Raw genomic sequence first — 27552 nt, forward strand, 5'->3', positions numbered from 1 at the left:
CATCTCGAATCTTGTGAGGAAATATGTATTGATGGAGCTATGGACCCCAGAGTGGATGCCAAACAGGAGTCAAAATCTGCCTTTTTATATGCAGTTTTCTGTCAGCTGTCAGTCTCAAAGAATCCTGCAGTAGCCTGCAGAGTATTAGAAGAATGAAGACACCACAGGGTTTTGAACAAGTCCAGTAACAATTATATTCATCAAGATATGTAAACAGAAAACCAATGCGTTTCAGGGGCTCAAACTTCCCCTTCATCAAAATTAATTGACGTGAGCTGAGTATTGCTAACTGAAATTGCACATAGAATCATGATCATTGTATAACATTTAGAGTATATACAATACCATTGTTTTTACACTATAGATGATTGTTTACAGTCTTAGATACTCATCTGATAGATTTATGTTGTCTTGTTTCCCAGCCCTAATGAAGGGGGAGTTTTGACCCTCGAAATATATTTGCTTTCTTGTTGCGTGTTTTGAAGAATACCATTCTAACTGGTAAACATATACACATATATACATTTTGCATTTATTTAGAATTGTTATAGTTTTTTTCCACGGCGCGGGTTCTTTTCTTATTATAAAATGACAATGGACACCAGGACTGGAAGTAAGGGGAAATCTCCCAGACACAAACATTAATAGAAACCTGACAGAGGTTCATTCTTTTCTATTGTACAACACGACCAGACATACAGGTGTAGTCCAGCCTCTGGAACATGCTGGAAAATTGAGTTTTTGAGGCTGTGGAGAAAAAGGTTGACAGCTCTCAATGGTATCCTCAGAACTGCTTGATGGTGCTGTAAAACATCTGACCTGGTGGGCACTCAGCTGAACTGTGGGGAAATGACACAAGTACCTTTGCAGTGATTCTCCCCCCACACTACAAGGGCTAAATGCTCCTTTTGGTGTAGGGTATCTTAAAAAAGCAGTGTTATTTTCCTTGCTCTGTAGGTTCCTCTCTGTGTGACCCCTGCCCTGAAGTCGCTTCTCTTCGACCATCTATTGGTCGCACTCTGACCTCATCACATACAATGCAGGATCAGTAGTCAGTAAGTAAGGGCACTGAAGGCCTGTTCACAACCAAAAATATCAGAGGGAAGTGGAGAGTGCCAGTTGTCAGGGGAACAAAGGATTAGTTAAGAAATTTTGCTATTTTAAGGTACCTGATAAATGAGTATTCAACCCTTGCAGTGTGGGGACAAGTATGTAACCAGCACACCTAGGATCTCCAGAAAAATTCCAAAGCTTTATTTGACAATCGCATCATAGTTACAAAAGCAACGTTTCAGAGCCTTGCAGGAGACCCCTTCATCAAGCATGTGCCCATGTCACATAACTAATGAAGGGGTCCTGTGAGGCTTTGAAATGTCTCTTTTGTAACTATGATGTGATTGCCGAATAATGCTTTGGAACTTTTTGGGAGATCCTTGGTGAGCTGGTGACACACATCTCATTTTGAATGTCTTGGGTTTCCAGCAGGTGGTCGCTGCTGCAGCCACTTACATTCACATCCACTTTAAGGAACGTTTGCATGGGAATATTGTGCCTTGCAGAGCAGCGGGAACCCCATGGCGAGGGTAGTTTTGTCATCTCCCTAGAGTTCCCCTTTAAAGGTTGCATAAGAACACTGCTTCAAATAATAATCTGCCTGTAAATTGCTGCGTTAGGGACACTCTGTAAGGAGTTGGCACAATATACATCTCAGAAGCAACTTACTAATGAGATAAGCAAATGTGTCGGTCTCCTCTTACCTCCAGCTTTGCATCATATTATGCCCGATCTTTATCACAGCTCTGCTCTTCTTACTTTACGAGAACAAGGAAAAGTAATAACAGGCTGATGTATAAAATGAAGAGACCCCCATACCTGGCCAGATTACTGGTTACTTCAGATAACTGGACTGTGTATGGATCAGCACTGATAGGTTTTATTATTATATTAAATGGGGAAGCCCACTGTCCTAAGTGGAAGAATAAACTCTCGTTTATGCCAAATCTGGTGCAGTTGAACATGGTAGCCAATCAGCTTCTAAATTCAGCTTCTTCAATTAGGCTTTGACAAAAAAATAAAAACTGGAATCTTATTGGTTTTTATGCAGATCTGTACCAGATTTTTCACTCTACAATTTTAGTAAATCTACCCCTTCCATTATTAGTATTATTACCACTCACTGAGATCACAGGACTACCCCTGAAAATGTCTGTCTTTCTCTAGAGAAGGATGGTGTCACCTTTGTTCAGGCATCATCCAAGGCAATGTTTCTCAGCCCTTTTTCATTTGCGGCACCCTTTAAAAAGTATGCAAAATCTCAAGACACCCTAGTCTAAAGTAAACATTGCTTATCAACGGGAAACCTAAACCTGGGATGATACACACTATCGCCTTGATTAAATTAGCTTCACATCCGAAGCCCACCGTTACATCAGAGGTCCCCCCATTACATCAGAAGTCCCCCATAACATCAGAGATTCCCCAATCACAGCAGAGGTCCCCCATTTCATCAGAGTAACCCCTTCAAGCCATAGGTCCCCCAACACATCAGAGGTCCCCCCCATTGCATCAGAATCCCTACATCACTTCAGAGTCACCCCTTCGAATCAAAGGTCCCCCATCACATCAGAGTTGCTCCTATACATCAAAGGCCCCCTATATATTAGTCTCCCCATCACACAATCCCCCCATCGCAGAGCTTTCCGCTCACGCAAGCCCCCCAATCGGATTGACTCCTCATCACAGGGCGCCTCGCCCCCCCCCCCCCCCAATCACAGGACCCAGAAGCTAGTGGAGATCACCAGTAGTGGTACCTACTACAGTGATTTCCAGCTTCCAGGGTCATCTCACAGGTGTGGCACACACATACTTACATTGGTCCAAGCTGGAACATGTAACTATGGAAAAACTGTCATGCCTTGAATTCAGTTTTAAAGACCATGAAAGAGTTCTTTGGTTGTCAATTTATGATGTATAGTGGGCCTTAAATATGGCCCCTCATGTCACCAAAGGGCCGCGTATGATATTTGATATATGTAATGCTACAGGAAACTGTCATAGACTAAATACCTACTGAAGAACATGGTCATAGACTGTGCTACTAGAGTGGTTTGAGATTGGAGCCATACCATAGTAGAAAGTTAGGGTACACTCACACTAGGGTGTATGTACCTTGCCCAAGCACATTTGACCCCCAAAGTCTGATGTGTTTCAGTAGTGTATTGCTTTGTCCTATGCTCATGTACAATTCAATGTACCATGCCCTAACCTGCATGAAAGAGGTGGTCTGGGCAATGGTCAGTTGTACTTCGGCAAGGTACGCTTAATTGTGATTGCATACTTATTCCAGAACACAGAACATGAGCACTTGTGCAGTATGGAAACAGGGATCACAGTGGTCCATGACTGGTGGAGGTGATGGCATAAGCATGTACGGGTCCAGCACATTGTCAATGCACGCCAGTGGAGTAGTGGGGAGGGAGGACAACCATATGCCATTGGACAAGGCAATGACTAGAGTACACCCTCAGAGGCTGGGGACATATGTCACCTAAGACTGCTGGGGTCCAAGGGCCACACTGGAAACACCTAAGGGCCACAGGTTGGGCATGGTGGACCAAAAAGCTTCTCTTTATCTACAGGTATCAATCTATATAGCGAGAATATGTCTACATACTTTGGCAGTAAGCAAACTTAGAGGCCCAAAAATTGTTCATGTACAGTGGCCCTTTGGTGACTGCCATTGGCAAGACATTATGGGGGTTAATTTTCTGGTGGCTCATGCCCGAAGAGTGGTCATATTATCTGGCAATGACAATCTATATTCAGATATATGCTCCCCCCCGCAGACCTTGTCATTTAAATATAGGCCTGGAAATACTTTGTGTATTTATGTATTATGTATTCTGGAAATATCCGTGTTAAACGGACAGTGTATGGACAAGGCAATGGGCTGTGTGGGAAATAGAAAATAAATAACACCCGTGCTTACAGTTCAGTGAATGACTCCTCAAAAACAATTGTGTAGTTGCTGCTACACACAACTAGTGTTTAAGCAAAAAAACTGAAAAAACAAACAGCGCTCACACTTATATGTATATGTATGATCTGGTGAGTGCGGTATATGTTGATTGGCACATGGTGGAGTGGAGCACATATTGTTACAATTTTGTAATGTGGGAGATATGGAACCCTGAACATGAGTTTTTTTGTGGGACCTTTATGGGCATTTCTGTTAAAATCTGTATACATATAAGTGTGAGCGCTGTTTATTTTTTAGTTTGTATGGGAAATAAACCTGAATAAGATTAAAATGCCACTTCTCGGAAACCTAGACTGGAATGAGGTACAACATTAAAAAAGAACACCATAATGCAAAATTGTGTAGAAGAGGAGGGGGGGTAAAACCTCTGTAGCATCCTTCATGCACACCTAACCAAAGATAGTCCAGGATTTCCTCTGATGTGCATTAATCTATCCTTGTCTGATTCAGCTCGTGGGTCCAGCATTGCTGCAGCTTCTGGGGAGCCGGTCAGTAGAACTATGGATGCCGGACAGCCCATCTGTCTTAGCTGCCAGGTGCCCAGCTCTGGGGCCAAAGTGCGCTGGATGAAAGATGGTAAGGAGGTGGAGGCCGGCGGACGCTTCTCAATCCAATCGGATGGCAGAATGAGGCGGCTTCTCATCTCCTCTTTAGAACCATTGGATTCGGGAAATTATACTTGTCACTCTGCTGACGACAACATCAGCTTCTCCGTCACAGTGACAGGTAAGAAAACCTGCATTGATTTTCATTGACTGAGTAGAACTCCATTCCAATTAAAGTGTATGTAAACATACAGTGCCTTGAAAAAGTATTCACACCCCTTGAAATTTTTCACATTTTGTCATGTTGCAATCAAAAACATAAATGTATTTTATTGGGATTTTATGTGATAGACCAACACAAAGTTGCACATAATTGTGAAGTGGAAGATAAATGGTTTTCAAAATTCTTTACAAATAAATATCTGAAAAGTGTGGCATGCATTTGTATTCAGCCCCTTTTCCTCTGATACCCCTAACTAAAATCTAGTGGATCCAATTGCCTTCAGAAGTCACCTAATTAGTAAATAGAGTCCACCTGTGTGTAATTTAATTGCAGTATAAATACAGCTGTTCTGTGAAGCCCTAAGAGGTTTGTTAGAGAACCTTAGTGAACAAACGACATCATGAAGACCAAGGAACACACCAGACAGGTCAGGAATAAAGTTGTGGAGAAGTTTAAAGCAGGGTTAGGTTATAAAAAAATATCCCAAGCTTTGAACATCTCACAGAGCTCTGTTCGATCCATCATCCGAAAATGCAAAGAGTATGGCACAACTGCAAACCTACCAAGACATCCACCTAAACTGACAGGCCAGGCAAGGAGAGTCTGTCCACAGGACAACTATTAGTTTTGCACTCCACAAATCTAGCCTTTATTGAAGAGTGACAAGAAGAAAGCCATTGTTGAAAGAAAGCCATAAGAAGTCCCGTTTGCAGATTGTGAGAAGCCATGTGGGGGACACAGCAAACATGTAGAAGAAATGGCTCTGATCAGAGGAGACCAAAATTGAACTTTTTGGCCTAAAAGCTATGTGGGGCGGAAAACCAACACTGCATATCACCCTGAACACACCATCCCCACTGTGAAACATGGTGGTGGCAGCAGCATCGTGTTGTGGGGATGCTTTTCTTCAGCAGGGGGGAAGCTGGTAAGAGTTGATGGGAAGATGAATGGAGCCAAATACAGGGCAATCTGTTAGAGGAAACCTGTTAGAGTCTGCAAAAGACTCGCAAAAGACCCGAGACTGGGGTTCACCTTCCAGCAGGACAACAACCCTAAACATACAGCCCGAGCTACAATGGAATGGTTTAGATCAAAGCATATCCATGTGGTAGAATGTCCCAGTCAAAGTCCAGATCTAAAATCCAATTGAGAATCTGTGGCAAGACTTGAAAATTGCTGTTCACAGACGCTCTCCATCCAATCTGACAGAGCTTGAGCTATTTTGCAAAGAAGAATGGGCAAAAATGTCACTCTCTAGATGTGCAAAGCTGGTAGAGACATCCCCAAAAAGACTTCCAGCTGTAATTGCAGTGAAAGGTGATTCTACAAAGTATTGACTCCAGGGGGCTGAATACAAATGCACCCCACACTTTTTAGATATTTATTTGTAAAAAAAATTTGAAAAACGAATTATCATTTTCCTTCCACTTCACAATTATGTGCCACTTTGTGTTGGTCTATCACATAAAATCCCAATAAAATACATTTACGTTTTTGGTTGTAACATGACAAAATGTGGAGGATTTCAAGGGGTAGGAATACTTTTTCAAGGTACTGTATATGCATATAGTAGTTGTAAATCCAGCCTAAAAAGAGAGCGGTGTCCTGACAGTTTCACCCAGGGAAAACTTACACCAGGTTTATGAGATGACAAGCCCGGGTCAATTAAATATTTGCAGCTATCATATCTTTTTAGCCTGCTGATGAGGCAGCCAAGAAATGCAGACCTGCTCACATTAAGAACCATTTAAAAATAAATTTTCCTAAACGAATAGTCTTTGTTGTTTTGGGCACAGCATGGATTAAGATGATTGTGATCTAACCTGGGACTAATGGGGCATGAGACTTTAATACTGGGGCTTTTATGTGATATACTTTCATTAACTGGTCCATTGATTCATGCAAAGACTAGAAACTGCCTCCAGTGACACCAAGCTCTCCGAGAAAAAGTGTCATGAAAGAGAGATAATTACTAAATTAGATTTGCAGATTTCCTAAATGACTTCCATATATATATATATCAGAACAATGAGCTGAAAAGGCATTTGTACCCAAACCAGATTTTTTATCTTTTCAAAACTGCTCACAAAGTGAATCACTTACTGACACCTCAGGGTGTATTTTAAAAAAAAATTGAACAGCTGTTCGTCCATCAAAACTGCATGTAAATTCACTCTCACTCACTCTCGAATTGAGCAAAAGCAAATGTTCTCGGGCTATCTCTGAAATTCAAATATAAAGAAAAAACTGCATTATGGCCACTAGATGGCACTAACTGTCATACGAAATCTGTATGCTCCTCAATGCCATCTAGTGACCATAATGCAGTATTTTATTTTTATTTGAATTCAGACATTTGAAATGCAGAGACTATATATATCCTGGGAACTCTTTTTTTGCCTCATTTGCTCAAAACGAATTTACATGTAGTTTTGATGGAGGAACCTTCCCCAAATGCCACCTGAAAGTTTTAAATAAAGCCTTCTGTTTTACATATCTTATATTAGACTCAGTAACATCATTACTTGGTCCTTTGCTTCTTAATGCAACACAGGCATATCGTGATTGGTGGGAGGGGCCAGCAGGGTGCTTCCTGAAAAACTTCAGGGCACCCTGCTCAATACTCTTCTCAAGAGCCATCAGCCCTGAAGCAAACAGCGGGTTGGCTCTTTGCAGGAGTTGTATATATCAAAATGCCTTGATGGGTTGGTGTCAGTCTGGAGGAGCGGGCATTCCTAGGTAGGCTGTATTTGCATGCAGGCTACACAAGGTAACACCTGCATGTGATTGAAAGAGCTGAACACCAATAAATGAATAGGGCAAGCCAGGGACAGTCAGGCTGGGGACGAAAGGTCTAGATGATGCTGAATGTCCTGCATCCAGGAAATGAAGAGGGCTCTATCTGACTAGCTGACAGTAGAACTTTCATTTTTCCATCTATTAAATCTTCTGCCCTTGTTGTTTTAACTTTGGATAGTAAAACATTTTTTTCTGCCAGTAAATACCTTATACAGCCCATTTCCTGTTTCTTGTCTGGTAAAAAGCCTAGGCTTATGACATCATGAACAGCTCTCTCTCTCACTCTCATGAGAGTGTGCCAGGAAGGGAGGGGGGCGAGTCATAGGAGGGCCAAAGAGAGCTGCAGAGCTGGAGGTGTGTCTCTGTGTTTCTGTGTAAATACAGGAAGTGAAAATGCAGCAGCTTCAGCTGCCCACAGTTAAAATGGTTGCAGTCAGACTCAGTGGAGAGAGATTTCTGCAGCATATTAGGCAAATACAGAATCACAGTATATATAAAATAATATGCAAAGTGGTTGGAGGGAAGCTTCAGAATGGCAAAGATGTTTTTATTACAAATTATGTGAGCAGACTGCAGTTCCTGTTGAAGCTTCTAATGCAGATTGTGAGACACTTGCTGTGTTCAGTGAAATCAGACTAAGCAATTTGAGTCCAGGAGAGGGCCCTGTAAGCTTTGCAAGACTGAAGGGAAGGCTGGAGTTCAGCTTTTAGTTTTAAAGTAAGACAATATCTCTCTATTAATGAGATGTTGGTGGGAGTTCCCAAGTCTGCACATTTGCCAGATGACCCCATTTCAGAGAATGCAAAAAATGCAACCTAAATGTATGGATGTTCCTAACTACATGTCTGAACCACACTCATTGACACTTGGGGGAGAGACTGTATAGCAGTCACATGACCAGAGGTTAAACAAACCCCGCCCCAGAGGAACTGTGACTATTTTTCTGTATCTAGTTGCAAGGCTTTATGCAGAAACTGTTCATACACCTGTATAGCTGACAATCTGTTTCTGTCTGACTCAAGAACCTCCGGTGAAGATTATAAACACAAGCAATGACACAGAACACAAGTGCGCAGGTGGGGAGCGCATGGTGCTGAGTTGCGAGGTGTCCCGGGAGAACGCCCATGTGCGCTGGTACCGCAATGGCGTGGAGATAGAGGAGAGCGACGATGTCAAGCTGGACTTAGATGGCAGACATCGCAGGTTGATCATCACATGTGCCAGGCCAGAGGATTCCGGAGAATATGTCTGTAATGCCGGCAATGATTCCGTCTTCTACAATGTCACTGTTACAGGTCAGTGAGCAATTATACTTTCTAACATACAAGCTACATAGATAAACATCATTCATTTTTAATATAATTGTTGAATAAAAGCCAGTCTGTTACACCCTCTTCATTGCCAAGTCATTTTTCAGTGCTGTGATAGTTTGACTGACAATTACTCTGTCATGTTACACTATACCCAAATCAATTTTATATAATTTTTTGAGATGGATAGCGCCTTTTTTTTGTGTTTTTTTTTTTTTTACTATATAAAAGAAAAAAAAACATTTTGAATATAAATGTTTCCTTACTGTCTGCTACAAAAAAATATCAAATAAGTTTGCCAGGACATACTAAACATTCCCAAAATGATTCCCTTTTCGAAAGGAGATACCACAAGTTGATCTTTCTTCTTGACACAATCTATTGGAAATGAAGAAACTTGCTGGTATTGAGTGTGATAAGGTGCGCTTAGCCTTTAAAAGTGGCCCAAACCAAGTGGGTCTTCCGTTATTAGCGGGAGAATGTTCCCTGGAGGATGGAATTGCATTGCACTGAAACTGAATTGTGTGCAATAGCTAGATGTCATGGATAAACCCGAAAAAAACTTTTACCCCCCCCCCTTCCCCAAACACTTACGCAGTCATCCCCACAACATTGATGGTCGGAGGCACTTTAACCGTCAATCCTTATTTTGTTTTTTTTGCACAGATGTTAGAATTCAAATCCTGGAGAAAAAAAATGATGGCAATACTTATATCACAAGATATTAGCCCGATGGTTCATCAAAGCCATATTTTCAGTAAATAATACACTAAAGTCAGTGTTGGTGCAAAACATTGCAATATATAGCGGGTAAAATAAGTGTTGAACTCGTTACCATTTTTCTAGGTAAATATATTTCTAAAGGTTCTATTGACATGAAATTCTCCCCACATGTCGGTAACAACCCATACAATCCATACATACAAAGACACCAAAACAAATAAGTTCAGAAATTATGTTATGTGTAATAAAATGGAATGACACAGGGAAAAAGTATTGAACACCCTAACTGAAATTTATTTAGTGCTTCGTACAAAATCCTTTGTTAGTAATGACAGCTTCAAGACGCCTCCTGTATGGGGAAACTAGTCGCATGCATTGCTCAGGTGTGATTTTGGTCCATTCTTCCACACAGTCTTCAAATCTTGAAGGTTCTGTGGGACTCTTCTATGAACTCTGTTAGTTCTTTCTATAGATTTTCTTTTAGATTCAAGTCAGGTGATTGGCTGGGCCATTTTAGCAGCTTTCATTTCTTTCTTTGGAACCAATTGAGTTTCCTTGGCTTTGTGTTTGGGATGATTGTCTTGCTGAAATGTCCACCCTTGTTTCATCTTCATCATCCTGGTAGATGGCAACAGATTTTTATCAAGAATGTCTTGGTACATTTTTCCATTCATCCTTCCTTCAATGATATGAAGTTTGCCAGTACCGTATGCTGAAAAACAACCACCACACCATGATGTTCCCACCTACAAACTTCACGGTTGGTATGGGGGTGTTTTTGGGGTGAAGTGCAGTGCCATTTGACCTCCAAACATGGTGTATATTATGGCATCATCTGACCAGCAGTGGCGGCCGTTCCCCTGGTCAGTTGGTAGCACTTACCCCATCGCTTCACTGGCGGCTTCCCCTGATCGACGGTGGCCTGCCCTTCCCCTGCTCTCCCTGGGTCACCATGGCTGCGGCTTCCGTTTCCTCCCTCCTCCTCGGCGGCCAATCGGGAGTCTTCTCTTTTGGGCCAAACGGAAAACGGGTCTCACACACGCTTCTGATTGGCCGGATTGAGGATCAGTGTTTCAACAGCAAATATACATTCGCTGTTGTAACATCTGGGTGGGCTCCGAGTGCAATGCTCTGCGTCCAGAGCCCACCCTATTTTGAAGCCTATTAGAGCCTCTGGCTCTAATCGGGTGCTTAAAAAAAACCCCAGCGCTGTGATTCATGCGCCTGGTGTCCAGAAAGGGACCGGACGCATGAATGGAGGGTGGCGGCCGTGGATAGAGGGGGCAGTTCCCGGGCGCCTCTAATGGACGGGCCGCCACTGCTGACCAGACTATATTCTCCCAGTATTTCACAGGCTTGTCTAAATGTTGTGCAGCAAACTTTAAACAAGCTTCAACATACTTTTTCTTCAGCAATGGAGTCTTGCGTGGTGAGCGTGCCTACAAGCCATGGCGGTTGAGCGCATTACTTATTGTTTTCTTATTGTTTCTTATGCCCTCCATAAGTGGTCCTTGGCTCTTGGACAACTCTTCTGATAATTCTTTTCACTCCTCATTAAGAAATCTTGTGAGGAGCACCTGGTCGTGGACAGTTTATGGTCAAATGATGTTCTCTCCACTTCTGGATTATGGCCCCAACAGTGCTCACTGGAACACTCAGAAGTTTAGAAATCCTTCTGTAACCAATGCCATCAGTATGTTTTGCAACAATAAGAGCTTTTTGCTTTTACTCATTATGAGATTTTTCTTGTGTGACACCTTGGTAATGAGACACCTTTTTATAGGCCATCGGTTGAGACTGAACCAGTTGATATTAATTTGCACTGACAAGGGGCAGGATTGCTTTCTAATTACTGATAGATTTCAGCTGGGGTCTTGGCTTTCCATGCCTTTTTGCACCTCCCTTTCTTCATGTGTTCAATACTTTTTCCCTGTGTCCTTCCATTTTTATACACATAACTTAATTTCTGAACGTATTTGTTTTGGTTTCTTTGTATGTATGGATTGCATGGGCTGTTAACCACGTGGTGAAAATTTAATGTCAATAGCAGCTTTAGAATTATATTTACCTAGAAAAATGGTGCCGTGTTCAATACATATTTTACCTGCTGTATTAACCACGTTTTAAATATTTTAAAAAAATATATAAAATATGAGGTTGGGCCAAGTAAATGGATACCAGATCTGTCATGCCTTAACATTGTGCGCTCCCCTGAAACGCAGACAAACTTCGGTACACAAAATATTCATTTGGGGATGCATTAAAACCCTTACAGGTCATCATGATGGCATTATGCTGTGACAGATTCTCTTTACTGATGTCTCCCCTGCAGGAGGCACTGAAGCTAATGGAGTACATCCTTATAGTGTTCTGTTCACATCTCCCCTTTTCACGGTAGACAGGGAAAGTTACTAGCAAGGGAGATCAATGAATGAACATTCGCTGTTCTCCCTTCCCTCTACCTGGCAACACTCCACATGCTGGTCCTGGGCCCACAGGTGGGACAACAGGGCCTGAGAAACATGGGCAATGCAGACATTCCGGGCAGACCAAGAAAGCTGGATCACTTCTATTGGTAACCCCCTGCTGCTGCTGCTGATGTAAGCCTTATATTGATGGCAAGAAAGGGGGTAAAACTGAAAATTTGTGTCAGCCAAAGAAGATGTTCTGTGATCATTTTATAAAAATAACACTTGACCAGAACATCAAATGAGTCAAGAGGAGAACTGCAACCTCAGTTATGTTTATGGAAATGAACAAATCTTAGATCTTTTGACATTTGTGCCTGTATATGGATAATTTAAAAAGCAGTTCCACCAACGTGTGCTCCTCAGTTTATGATGGGTTGGAGCAAAGTTCAGTTCCCCCATCAGGTATTCACTTTTCTCCAGGATTCTAATTCTCTCAGCAGGACCTTTTTGTCTAGACTACCGTTTTAGCCAACCTTAATTAGTGTTCCATACCTTCTATAACCTCCCTAGTAGAGTTTCTCAAGCCTGTCCCCAAGTCCCGTCAATAGTCCAGGTCTTGTAGACCTCCTCAGTGTTGGTCAAACCATGTTGCTGAGACACAAACAACTCTACCTGTGTACATGTGGGGTAATCTTACATATACACAGGTTGAGTCATTTGTTTCCCAGCAACAAGGTATTCTTCGATACATGCATTGGATTTAAAGATGGGTCTGGAAACACAGAGCTGGTGTTCTATCATATATTCTTTAGGGCAGTGGTCATCAACCCTGTCCTCAGGGCCCACTAACAGGTTATATAATTTGCTGCTCAGTGATTGCAGTATTCTAGTCTGCATCTCACCAAGGTAATACATAAAACCTGGCCTGTTAGGCTGGATTCACACCTATGCATTTTTAGTGCTTTTTGCATTTTGCAGATTTGCACTACAGTCCATTCACCATGGTTTCCTATGGAATACGTTCTGTAGTGCAAATCTGTAAAATGCAAAAAGCACTAAAAATGCATAGGTGTGAATCCAGCCTTAGTGGGTCCTGAGGACAGGGTTGATGACCACTGCTTTAGGGGAATGGTTCTCAAACTTTTTTGAAACCAGGACCACCTGCCATGTTCCAACAATAAAACATAAAGTTCATACTCACACATTTAGGGAACATTGAAATACAACTATGTGGGGCTGGGGGCTCTGCAGCAGACTGGAGGGGGGGGGGGGGGGTCTGGGCAGCACTGTAGAGGCTAAGGGCTCTCAAGGGACCTGGGGGCATAGTGGGCTGCTCTCAGGGCTGCTGTTAGAAATCATGGGGCCCTGTACAGCCTACCTGATGGGGGGCTTTGGTGAAATATCAGGGGTCTAAAGAGACCCATAATGTCTCACTTTTGAAACAGTGAAAGGAAATGAGAACATAGATTCCCCAGTCCCTTTCTCTGCAGCCTCAGATGAACAGATGAATGAATAGGAAGCGCTCAGAGGCTTCCTGTTCATTCACAAATGGAAACATCATAAACAATGTTTGTGATGCTTCAGTAATGAATGGACACAGGCGCAAGTAGTAAGGATTGCCCCCTGTGTTCATTCAGGAAAGGAAGGGGATGGTAAACAGGAAATTTTTACTGCCACTATCCCCCCCCCTCCTTAGTTTTTGTTAAGGGTTGGATTTTTAATTTATTAATGTGTGTACAGTTTATGTGTATATATATGTATATACAGTGTAATGTATATTTCTGTGTTTTTATATGTAGATCCACCAGTGAAGATCATAAACACAAGCGATGACACGGAACACAAGCATGAGAGCGGAGATGCCATTGTGCTGAGCTGCGAGCTGTCCAGGGAGAACGCTCATGTGCGCTGGTACCGGGATGGCGTGGAGATAGAGGAAGGTGCCAACATCAGGCTGGAGTCAGACGGCAGGCATCGCAGGCTCGTTATCGCATGTGCCACACCGGAGGATTCTGGGGAATTTGTCTGCGACACTGGAGACGACTCGGTCTTCTACAACGTGGCGGTGACAGGTCAGTGACAGAGTCCAGAGCATTGACACCTCTTCCTTCCTGCAATGAAGGGTTGAACAATTTCCAGTTGTCAGAATGTCTGGCTGTAAACCAGTTTTATAAATAGTGGCTGATGTAAAGTGTCAATAGATTAAGTGGTAGGATGAGTACAATATGGGAGAGAGACTGACCGGTCCAAGATAAGAAAAAAAATTCCTCCAGCTAATAGCAAATCTGTCAACAGGTTCTCTTCCTATTGATGAGTACTGTACCTGATAGTCTATTTGTTTCCTTTCTCACGCCTAGTTTACACTTGTGGTTGGGGGTGGTAAAAATAGGTGTTTTTTGTGCTGCTTTTTTTTTACAGCCCCCCAATTGACCCCTCAAGCTTCAGTCTTCCATTCCAATGTGTAGCACACCCCCTAAGGAGCCGCAAGTAGAATGGAAACCCTTACCCTGCACAGCCAGGCACACCAAATTTTCAGTCACGCCAAAGTTGTAGAACAGTCCGGTACTTTGTTTTTTTTGTTTTATTGAGGGTAAATAAGTTAGCTAGGGATGGGAGTTTATGGGATGCCCATTTGACTTCAAAAAAACTTCAGGAACAACGTCTCCTATATACACTCCACTTCTTCCTCCAGCATTCACTTGCTGGCAGAATTCAGCTATGTCACACTCTTGTGGTTTTGAAGCAAAGGCCCATTACAGGCAGGGACTGGCAGCCCCTATAATCAGAGAACAGCTGACACAGCTCACACCTTCCCAGCACTTCCCCCCATGGTCACTACTCCCAGCACCACCTTTTCAGGCCCTGCCAGCCTGCCTGGCTGCAGGAGCCCCTTTCATTAGTCCTCCAGGCTAATTTCTCCCACAGTCCTCCAGACTGACACTCCCCAGCCCACCCCCACCACTCAGGAGATCTCGCCAATGTGCTGACCTGCTCCTGCCATCCTCTAACTTGCTCACGTGCCTCCAGCAAAGGATTCCTCCATGTATTGTAGAGGATTCCTCCAGCATCTGAGCCCCAGGCCCAAAGTCACCACCCCCCCCCCGCCCTAGACTAGGTAGCGTCCTCAAGGCCACCGACAGCCTCCTCAGCGATCCAACTGCCCCTGCTGGCCTGACTCCTGGCTATTTCTGAGATGGCCTGCCCCCTTCCAGCCCCTTTCTGCTTTGGATTGGCTGGGGCCCTCATATATATTCCAAACAGCTCCTCCTCGCCTCCACCCATTTCTCCAAGGTTCCAGAAAACAGGGGGAGGCACCAGTGGAGTGGTCAGATGAGTCATTCAGCCTCCCTGAGACACTCAACCCTGACCCAGATTCAACCCAAGCCTGGCTTTCAGCCAAACCAACTTGCCTACAATATTAAAACCTATTTACACCTAGAACACTAGAGGGTGCTACATATGCATATAAGATGGAGACATTGGCTTGTAATCACTTTGATATTCATATGAATGTACAATATGTAAAACGCTGCATAAATTGTTGGCACTGAATAAATACCTGTAATAAATAAATTAAAATCAAATTTTTATTTTAGGCAATTTTATGAATTTTGCCATGTATTTCCACTATGCTATGTCTCTCCTCATCTATCACATTACCATTGCTCATATGTTCATTGTTTCGTAGAACCAGCTGTGAAAATTGTGAATACCATTGAGGACGCTGAACAGAAGTATACGAGCGGGGAGAGCATGGTGCTGAGCTGTGAGTTGTCCAGAGAGGACGCCATCTTGTGCTGGTACAAGGATGGAGTGGAGATAGTGGAGAGCGACAATATCAGGCTGGAATCAAATGGAAAGCAACGCAGATTGGTTATCACCGCGGCCAGGCAGGAGGACTCCGGGGAGTATATGTGTGACACTGGACATGACCGCCTGTCCTATCATGTCTCCGTAACAGGTTAGTGACTTACCAGATCTTCACTCTGTAATTGTACATACTTTATGTTATTTTTAATGTCTTTTCTGTATTTTAAAGACTCCAACCACCCAACCACTCAAGTCTGGAGGAGTGGGCATTCCTAGGAAGGTAGGCTGCCCTAGGTAACAGCTTCATGTGATGCTGAGCCTCCATGACTGAAAGAACTAAAATCCAGCGAATTAAAAGACTGTTCTCTAAACTGCAGCCCAGGGCCGGATGTCGCCCTTTGCTTCCCTTTATCTGGCCCTTGAGGCTATATTCTTTCCACTGACACCAACAATGGAGCTCTATTCTTTTCACTGACACCAACAATGGGACCCTACTCCTTCTAATGACACCAACGATGGAGCACTGTTCCTCCCACTGACACCAATCACGGGGCACGATTCTTCCCACTAATACCAACAATGGGGCAGGATTACTATTATTCCCCCTCACACTGACACCAATGAAGGTGAATTATTTCTACCACTGACACTAACTATGGGGCACTATTCCTCCCAGTGATACCAATGATGGGGCACTATTCCTCCCACTGATAAAATTTTGGGGCACTATTCCTCCCACTGACACCAACCATGGGGCACTATTCCTCCCACTGATGCCAATAGGGCACTATTCCTCCCACTGATACAAATGACGGGGCACTATTTCTCCCACTGATACCAATAATGGGGCACTATTCCTCCCACTGACACCAACAATGGGGCACTATTCCTCCCACTGACACCAACAAGGGGGCATTATTCCTTCTACCGACATTATTGATAGGGTGCTATTCCTTTCACTGACACCAACAAATGGTCACTATTCCTCCCACTGATACAAATGATAGGGCACCATTCTTACCACTGACACCAATGATGGGGCACTATTCCTTCTCCTACTAGCCACAGGCGTTATGTACTTTTTTTACTCCCACTGACCACCAAGACATTTGCTACTTCCACTGGCCACAGTCCGGCCCCCCTAAATCCTGAAGAGCAGTAAACTGGCCCTTTGCTTAGAATGTCTGGAGACCCCTGAATTAAAGGACAGGTCAGGGACAGCCAGACTGGATTGGAAGAAGATAGATGATGCTGGAGATCCAGAAGCCAGGAATTGAGGCCGGTTCTATTCGCCTTATTGCAGCTTCTAATGCACACTGTGAGAAGGTCACAATGTGCAGTAAAATCATAGTATACAATCTCAGTACAGGAGAGGAGCCTGTACACAAGTGTGGGACTGAAAGGAAGGCTGGAGTACGAAAACTCTCGTTTGCAGAATACAGGTCTTCCAGCTGTCTCTTTTTAGAGATTCCTCCCGGTTTCTCTGGTTCTTCAGAACATTACCCATCAATGTCTTCTCTCTGCACTTCTCTAGATCTCAGTGCCCCAGGTAGCAGAGTATCACGACTCCCTTACAACAGAGATATCTCCAGTCTCCCTCATTAGAATGCTGTTTATTTGCAGGGTTATGGAGATCGGTATTTTATCCCGATCAGCCGTCACGTTCCGACGCCTACATTGAAGAATACATTTACACAGATGTAATCTTCAGCTGGAAGGGTGAATAAGTGATCTGACTTTGAAATGTCTTTGTGAAGGCGGGCGGTGATTTATCGGGAACTCGCTTCCTCATCCAACACACCTGACACTTTCTCAGCTCCCGGCTGACACATCCAGATTATTATCTCTTATCCCAACGCTGGAGGTCGGACGGGCTGCCTGTGAAAGGTGGAGAAATCACACTCCTATTAGACAGGAGATAAGGAGAAATGAATAAAAGATCATGGATGGAAATGTCAGGGGATATTTTATTTGCAAAAAATTTAAAATGCATTTAAACGAAAGAACAAAAATGTAATATAATGTAGCTTACATCCCTTAGATGTGCTGGCTGCGTTTGTTTCAGGCTTTAGCAAGTGTAGAAAAAAAAAACAGTTGATCCTGCCAGAAATGCTGTGTCCTTGTCATTTCCTGTGAACTGGATTACAAGCACAAGCAATGAATAGAGAAAAACTAGCAGTCCAAATTAGGAGAGCAGCCTAGAGTGGCAACTATGGATCCCTGCCAGGGCCGTCTTTAATTTTGATTGGGCCCTGGGCAAACATTTTCTTGGGGCCCCCCCTCCATTCTGAGATATACAAAAAATAGCAGGTAGACTCAAAATCAGTTTACTGCAGCAGATCACGCAGCGATTGCAATTGTTTGCCAGAGGTTACAGCCTATCATTACTGCTCAATGGCTGGTTTCTAGAGGTTACAACACATAATTTCTGCTTGCCGATTGGTTGCTAGAGGTTAATGTACATTATTAGCGCTCACTAATTGGTTGCTAGGGGTTACAGTACATCATTAGCACTTACTGATTGGTTGCTAGAGATTAAAGCAGATCACTACTGTTTGCTGATTGGTTGCTAGAGGTTCATGCACATCATTACCTCTCACTGAGCAGTGGAGCAATCCCAAATAATTGAGCAAGTAAAGGGGCACATTAATACACATACTACAGGAGAGGTTCAGAGACTGCGGACATACTGCAGAAGACAATCAGAGACTGTGGACATACTGCAGGAGACAATCAGAGACTGCGGACATACTGCAGGAGATTACCAGAGACTGCGGACATACTGCAGGAGACAATCAGAGACTGCGGACATACTGCAGGAGACAATCAGAGACTGCGGACATACTGCAAGAGACAATCAGAGGCTGCGGACATACTGCAGGAGACAATCAGAGACTGCGGAAATACTGCAGGAGACACTCAGAGACTGCGGACATACTGCAGGAGATTACCAGAGATTGCAGACATACTGCAGGAAACAATCAGAGACTGCGGACATACTGCAGGAGACAATCAGAGACTGCGGAAATACTGCAGGAGACAATCAGAGACTGCGGACATACTGCAGGAGACAGTCAGAGACTGCGGACATACTGCAGGAGACAGAGACTGCGGACATACTGCAGGAGACAATCAGAGACTGAGGAAATACTGCAGGAGACAATCAGAGACTGCGGACATACTGCAGGAGACAATCAGAGACTGCGGAAATACTGCAGGAGACAATCAGAGACTGCAGACATTATACAGGGGATGGTCAGAGAACTTTCAGCAATGCACAGCTTTACAGTTAAATAACACAGCTCAGGGTTTAAACAGTCAGGCATTTTATGGTTGTAAGGACATACCTGGCCAGCCAAACTTACTACATACATTCAGGACTGTGGGGCGGGGCTTCCACTCTCTGCTCTCACTAAAGCAGCTGGGAGCTCCACTGATGCTTTGTTGGGTAGGCCCACATCACCCGTGAATGGTCGCCCCGATGACAGCTTTGCAGAGCGCACAGAGGACACGGGAGGATGTATTCTGCGCTAGCCAGCTGAGAGGGGCGGGGCCGGGAGCTCCACTGACGCTCTGACCCCGCCCACGTGCAGCCTGTGTACTGGGTATAGAGCGCCTGTAGTGAGAGCCAGTGATCGGAGTGGGAGTGTCATTGGAGCTCCCGGCCCCGCCCCCGGACCTCTGTATTCACCAGCCAGTATAGAGGGGGCGGGGCTGGAAGCTCCACTGACAGTCGCACTCCGATCACTGGCTCTCACTACAGAAGCTCTTTTCCGAGTACACAGGCTGCACGTGGGCGGGTCAGAGCGTCAGTGGAGCTCCCGGTCCCACCCCCTCTCAGCTGGCTAGCGAGGAATACATCCTCCCGTGTCCTCTGTGCGCTCTGCAAAGCTGTGATCGGGGCCCCAATTCACGGCTAGCGCGGGCCCCCCAACAAAGATTGGGCCCGGGGCAAGTGCCCCGTTTGCCCTGCGCTAAAGACGGCCCTGATCCCTGCATTGATACAGTGGAGAAGAGAGCGTAGCCACCCTAGGACAGGAAGTTTGCGCTTTTCAGTTTGCGCTTTTCAGTTTGTTTCTGAACGGCCGTTCGTCAACCAGACATGTTGCAGAATCGGAGGAGATAACGTGTTATTTATTCTTGGCCTTGGAGTTATTGCTTTGACCCAAGTCCAGTCCAGGAACAGGAGGAGGAGGAGTTCTTGAACCAAAAATTGGTTGCTTTATTAATCGTGACCAATGATGTCATATGCCTTTGCTGCGGGAGCTCCAGGAGAATAATCCAGATGATTTTCGAAATTATCTCCGGATGACGGACCCCTGCTTTCACCAACTCTTGGCATTGTTGACCCCCTATATTAAGAAGCAGGACACATGCATGAGGCTTTTATTTTATTTTTTGGTTGAATAATAATGATTTGATTTGTTATATTTTCTATATTTTTGGATGCATAGAATCCACGTTTTGGTTAAGTTCTATTGGCAAATAGCATGTCTAATTTTATGTGTTTTCTTTTTTTAATGTACACTAAAAAAATTGTGTAGAATAATACTTGGCTATGTGTTTTACTTCAAATGACAGTTTGGGAGTAGGCAGTTATATTTAAGAAAAAAAAATATGTAACATTAACAAGGGACACCAACATAGTTGTATCTTTGATCTTAAAAACTACAGGATAATGATGTTGTGGTAATTTGCCCAAAAAAAAAAAAAAAAAAAAAAGCATAATAATATTATTCTTGATACCACTAGAAAAAAAATTAGTTTGCAATAACTCCATCAGTATCACCAGCAAAGCAGCTTCATTATTATCCCATTAAAGAAGAAGAGAATTGTGCGCTGCATTTCAACATTTCATAATTTGCTGCGTTACGAATGTGAATTCTCCATTACGAACGCTAGTTTACAAGACCGACTGCTTCTGGCTCGTGCTTGCTTCCGAGCATGCGTGTTTGTACTTTGGACTTTTGTCCGACAGACTTGTGTACACACGATCGGAAAATCCGACAACAGACATTTGTCCGCGGAAAATTTTAAAGCCTGCCATCCAACATTTGTCTGCGGAAAATCCGACAACAATTGCCTGATGGAGCGTAGAAACGGTTTGATTTTCCGCCAACAGCCTGTCATCACACATTTCCCGTCGGAAAATCCGATCGTGTGTACGAGGCTTAAGGACTCGTACGTTGCAATATTTTACATTTTTGCTTTTGGGTTTAGACACTCTTTAACGTATATTAACCACTTAAGGACCAGAAGGATTTTGCCCCCTTAATGACCAGGCCATTTTTTGCGATACGGCACTGCGTTTTTTTAATTGACAATTGCGTGGTCATGCAACGCTGTACCCAAATAAATTGATTTTCTTTTTTTCCCCCACAAATAGAGCTTTCTTTTGGTGGTATTTTATCACCTTTGCGGTTTTTACTTTTTGTGCTATAAACAAAAAATGAAAAAATGACATTATGAAAAAAAAAACAAAACAATATTTATTACTTTCTGCTATAAAAGATATCCAATAAAAAATTAATAAATCAAATTAATAAATCAAATTTCTTCATCAGTTTAGGTCAATATGTATTCTGCTACATATTTTTAATTAAAAAATCCCAATAAGTGTATATTCATTGGTTTGCGCAAAAGTTATTGCGTGTACAAAATAGGGGATAGATTTATGGCATTTTTATTTATTTTTACTAGTAATGGCAGTGATCAGCAAATATTAGTGGGACTGCGACATTGCAGATCGGACACTTTGAGACCAGTGACATTATTACAGTGATCAGTTCTAAAAATATGCACTGATCAATGTATAAATGACGAGCAGGGAAGGGGTTAACATCAGAGACGATCAAGGGGTTAATTGTGTTCCCTGGGTGGGTTTACTAACTGTATGGGGGACGGTCTGACTGGGACAGCAGAGATCCGTCTTCCAGGCTAGTGCACAAAACGACGTTCCAGTATGTCATTTCGTGCAGCTGAGCCACCTTGCCGCAGTATAACTGTGCCGGATGGTCGGCAAGTGGTTAAAGCCTTTTTTTCCATTTTGCAGGAGAACTCATGCCATTCTTTTTTTTTGTGTGTGTTTTTTTGCACGAGGATCCCCCTTAAAATGCATACCAGACCTTAAGGGCCTGGTATGCAATTTTAGGGGATGAAAAGACACAGGAGGGTGCAAACCCCTAATGCAGTACCACTGCCAACTTTTGTTGAATACAAAAGCCAAAAATATACTCACAAACATGAGAAGGAGCAAGCGTTTTAAAACACATCTCCAGCTTTAGGTGATGCCATATTCACTATGGTTGGTATGCTGAAGCGTTTCGGAGGAACATGCCTCCTTCCTCAGAGCTCTGAGGAAGGGGGCATGTCCCCAAAACTCGTCAGACTTCCAACCAGGTTTCGGGGGACATTAAAGTTCCAACCAGGTTTTGGGGGACATTTGGTGTTCCTTCCAACCAGATTTGGGGGGGGGGGGCATGTCCCCTTCTTCAGAGCTCTGAGGAAGGGGGCCTGTCCCCGAAACCTGTCAGCCTTCCAGCCATAGTGAATATGACATCACCTAAAGCTGGAGTTTTAGTGTTTTGAAACACTTGCTCCTTCTCATGTTTGTGAGTATGTTTTTGACTTTTGTATTCAATAAATGTTGATTGTGGTAATAAAGTGCTAGGTAAACTGTTGGCGCTATATAAATCCTGTATTATAATAATAATAATAATGCACTAGTTGTTTGCGTCATTCTGTGTCTTTTTTACAATTTTTGTCTGAAGTTTTGCCGCTTGAGGAGGGCAGCATTAGATTGAGTATTATGGATCATGACACCATTGGATGTACAACTTTGTGAGCACTAAAATGTTAGAACGTTCCAGTGGACTGGATTTTAGGGGGGACAGCACTCTACCTAGAAGTCCCAAGTTATTTTTAGTGGTGAAGTGGGTAAACTATTGGTAAGTGGAAGGGTGCCTGTTATGCAGTGAGGGATTTACAGGTGTGTTGAATATAATTCCTAAAACTGATTGTACCCACAAAAGGTGTGTCCATGCATTATGATGCAGTTTGGCCCTTACAGCATAAAAAACAGGCATATTCAGGTGCCTAGGAGGCAAAGGTACAGTGTACACCCTGTTGCCAGCAGCCCATCAAAATCAATGACAGGCTGAATAACACAATGGCTGTGTGCTGGTCACAGGGATGTACACCCCAAATGCAGAGACTGCTTTCAGACAAAAGTGTTTTCACTTGGCCTGTAATTTAATGGGGGGGGGGGGGGAATATTGGTCATGAACAGGTGACCCTTGGTCCACCATTAGTCCTTTCTCATGGTGACCCCTATACCATGATTAACCAGAAAATCATTTGAAATGTCATTTGATGTCTTGTACTGTCCTGGTGACCACCAGAGCCCCCAGTTCATGTAAGGGTGTCACAGGAACAAGAAGGGAGAGAAAATCTCCCCAATGAGGTCACAGGTGGAAATAAAGATTACAGTAGATAGAAATTGTAACGCCTTTCCACTCTCTCTAGGGATAGGTTGACACTAATGGCAGTCCCTGACCATCCCTCTGAAAAGTGGTCCACAGTGGATCATTTTCAGGAGCAGGAATTCACACTGTTGCAACGACAAGCCCACCATTTGGCTCAAGGTTGCAGTGTAGACCCATTGGCTTCAATAGGAAAGTTTGGCAAATGGTAAAATTCTGCACAAACTCTGTCTGGAAAGTTAAAATTGTAATGTGTGCTCACCCGAGTGACCACCATGTTCTTTTGGAGGTAGGATCTTGGGGGCAGTAAAAAAACGTGGCTGACCTGCTTGTTTTTACCACCTCTGTGAACAAGGTCTAAAGCTTGATTCACACTTACAGGTGCGAACGAGCACTGACACGTTTCTGCACGTTCCTGCGCGCCGCATGCAGGACAACCTATTATTTATTTATTGCTATGTGCTGGAAGCATGGAAAAGACGTTCCCGACTGTTTTTCAAAAACATGTCACAAGGAACCACAAGGTGCTGCGGTACCATGCAGTTTGGCACACAGGAAAATACGCACATTTTGTGTTAATATATGATGTTATAATATTATAATACGCTCATTCTCAACCTCTCTCCGATTCAAAAAGGCAACACAACTTTCTCTTTGTTTAAACAGTTCCTCTAATTCATTCATTTTCTGTTCCAATACACATTTCTCAGTCACTAATTGTCCAATATATAAATTCTTATGTGTTAGTGTAATTTCCGATACACTTCCTGATTTGTTCACAACACAAATCATATGTTTTTCCGGCACATCATAAACCATTGAATTAAAGACCGTAACTAACTTCATTACGTTACGCAATTTCTTTTTTGTTTTAGCTAATGAGAATCTAGCCTTATCAATTTCAGTATTAGCCTGTAAACATTGCTCATACATTGATTTCCGCAAAATAGTGTCTGACACTTGATTGGCTAAACCTTTAAATTACAATTGACTTTCATTAGCTAGATAATCAACACAATCCATTATTTTTACTCACTGAATATAAAACTGTTCCTTATGCGCTGAACTCAAATAACCGTCTTTCAAGACTTCTGATTTCCAGATGAAATTCTCAGGTCTTCACAATCATCAATCAATCGATTTTTCCTCTAGGTTCGTTCAATATTTCAGAACTAAATTTCTGTCTTTCACTTTCTCCCCTCTGATCAAAGGAAGGAAGGTGGTAAAAAAACTTCCGCCAAATTGATTCTGGCTGATAATGCCAATGTAAAAATATATCTTAATCAAGAAATTTTGTAAAAAGAAACTTATATTCTTAACAAACATTTGAAACTTTTTCATCTTAAGTAATGTAAAACCTTCCTTCTCATCTGTGATGGGGGAGGTGAGAACTCAGCTCACTCTTAATTACTAACACATGTTGACTCTACATAGAACTGCTTATGAAGTTTATAACAATGTATATTTTCACAAATATAATATATATATATAATTTCACCTTATCCATACATAGAAGAGATATAAATACCGTATATATATTAAACTTAATTATTCTGAAAAGATCTCATCCATTCATTCATTTGTTAATATATGTTATTCTAACAGTTTGCAAATGGGTGAGGATACTATTAAAAATGAATGACACCGCCATGCATTTGCTAAAGGGCAGCGCATTTCTCTGCGTGTCAGAAAAACGCACAATTTTGCTTGCACGCAAAGGTCTGAACCTAGCCTTAAAGTTACACAAAGTGGCTGATGTTAGGCTTCAATAATTGTATTTTTTGGCCCCTAACACACTTTTGTATCACTTTAGAGCCTCCAGTGAAAATCGTGAACACCAGTGACGACACAGAACACAAACATGTGAGCGGAGAGCGCATGGTCCTGAGCTGTGAGATGTCCAGAGAGAACGCCGTTGTGCGCTGGTACAAGGATGGCATTGAACTGGAGGAAAGCGACAACCTCACGATTGAGGCGGATGGTTGTCACCGGAGGCTGGTCATCCTTTCTGTGCAGCCGCAGGATTCCGGAGAGTTTGTCTGTGATGCTGGCGATGATTCCGTTTTTTACAACGTATCGGTGAAAGGTCAGTAAATCTGTGTGCAGATATCCCAAAGGGATCAGGGGTGACTCCGTAGTCATGGGTGCTCAACCTGTGGACCTCCAGCTGTTTGCGGGACTACAAGTTCCATGAGGCACTGCAAGCCGCTGACCGTTACAAGCATGACTCTCAGAGGCATGATGGTACTTGTAGTTCTGTAACAGCTGGAGGGCCACAGGTTGAGCAGCCATGCCACAGTGGGAAGGAGAGCTTTACTGCTGCCTGAACCCCTGTGAGATGGACTTTCTAGGGGTAATGGGGTGCTGGACACCAATTTTTACAGGTTATCAAAATGTTAACAAAGACATTACTTGAGCCCATTGGGTCTGTATTCAGCAGCTCACCACAAAGACCCCCCCAGGAGAAGACATTCACCCAAAATGAGAAATCCACGTGTAATAGGTCAAGGAGCACCAAATGAAAAATCTTTTGGGGTCCAAAGTCTTTATTTTTCAACTGCAGGGGCGGCCCGTTCATTAGGGGAGCCCCGGGAGCTGGCCCCTCTCTCCAGGCCACCCCCTATATGCAATAGATAGATTCATGCATAGCATGAATCTATCCATGGCCACCGCGGCCGCCCCCTATTCATGTGTCTGGCCCATTTCAGGGCACCAGGAGCATGAATTACAGTGGCCAGGTTTTTTTTTTAACCACCTGATTAGAGCCAGAGGCTCTAATAGGCTTCAAAATAGGGTGCTCGGGTCGCAGGGAGTGCGACCTGAGCCCACCAAGGTGTGTTACAACAGCGAATGAACATTCGCTGTTGAAACACTGATTCCAAAAAGGCCAATCAGAAGCGGGTGTGAGACCCATTTTCATATTGGCTGAAAAGAGAAGACTCCGATTGGCCGCCGAGGAGGAGGGAGGAAACAGAAGCCACCACCATCGCTGTGATGACCTGGAGAACGGGAGGCCACCGCCGAGCAGGGGAAGCAGCCGGTGATGGGGTAAGTGCTACTGACTGACCGACCAGCGGGCGTGGGGGTGGAAAACTGTTTGCCGCCCCCCCAAAAAAAAAATTCTACCGGCCGCCACTGTTCAACTGGTTACAACAAGCAGAGCAAATGACCTCCAATGCATTTTGGAGGGGGATTGTGTGCCCTCAAAAGACATTTTGGTTGATTTACTAAAGGCAAATAGACTGTGCATGGCAAACACAATTGCACTCTACAAAGTGCAGTTGCTCCAGAGCTTAGTAAATGAGGTTGAGATCTGCTGACTTATATTATCCAATCATGTGCAAGCAAAATGCTGGGGTTTTTTTTGTTTTCTTTTCTTGCGTGTGATTGGGTATTCTTTGTAAAGTGAAGCTTTACCTCATTTACTAAGCTCTGGAGCAACTGCACTTTCAAAGTGCACAGTCTATATGACTTAAATCAACCCCACTGGATGTCCTTTGCTTGTTGTAACCAGTTGAACAATAAAGACTTTGGACTCCTAAGAATTTTTCTTTTGGTGCTCTCTTTGTATAGTGACCGTGAATTACCTGCAACCACTTGGTAGTGTACCCAAAAAACACTGCATAATCAAATGTAAAAAGAAGAAATAAGAGTGGTGCACTTATTCAGTAACGTGACATCAATTAATATACTTAAAGAATGAACATGATCAGTATCCAAAACATACAAATAATTGAATGTGAATAAAAGTCCAACTAAAGCCCAATGGTAGGAGTCAGTTTAAATAAAGATAATAAAAGGGTAACTTGATAGAAGAAAAAAACAGACAGCACATCAATCCAAACATTGACTGTTACATTTATGAATTGGCCGCTCACCTCCAAAAACAAGGCTCATCGGATAGTCATATAAGAAATCCTGCTGATGGATCTGTAAAGACATCCAGGTCCCAAGCGAAGACTAAGAACTACGTCCAGATCTTAGTATCAACACATCTTGGCAAACTACATATGCAGCGGAAACAGCTCGCTCCAAGAAATGGCACTTCTTGTATAAATGGCGCTCAAAGGAAACAAAGAACAGCCATAGTGCAATATTGCCAAATAAAAAGTAAGTTTATTAAGTAAAAGAAGCTTCTTACATCAAGTAAGAATAAAAATCGCAGTAAGAAACATTGGGAGTAGGATGATCACTGAGGAAGTCACGTGACC

General features: G+C 43.2%; 1 protein-coding gene across 1 annotated transcript in view; it reads left to right on the forward strand.

Annotated features, from left to right (window-relative positions):
• Positions 1–27552, forward strand: part of OBSL1 (obscurin like cytoskeletal adaptor 1) — a 152983-nt gene that overhangs the window by 30770 nt on the left and 94661 nt on the right. The window contains exons 5-9 of the mRNA XM_073634270.1: positions 4490–4765; positions 8629–8901; positions 13850–14122; positions 15739–16011; positions 25155–25427. Of these exons, the coding sequence (XP_073490371.1) occupies positions 4490–4765; positions 8629–8901; positions 13850–14122; positions 15739–16011; positions 25155–25427 (1368 nt within the window). The remainder of the gene's footprint in view (positions 1–4489; positions 4766–8628; positions 8902–13849; positions 14123–15738; positions 16012–25154; positions 25428–27552) is intronic.

Source organism: Aquarana catesbeiana, linkage group LG06 (genome assembly GCF_042186555.1).
Source record: "Aquarana catesbeiana isolate 2022-GZ linkage group LG06, ASM4218655v1, whole genome shotgun sequence".
Lineage (NCBI taxonomy): Eukaryota > Metazoa > Chordata > Amphibia > Anura > Ranidae > Aquarana > Aquarana catesbeiana.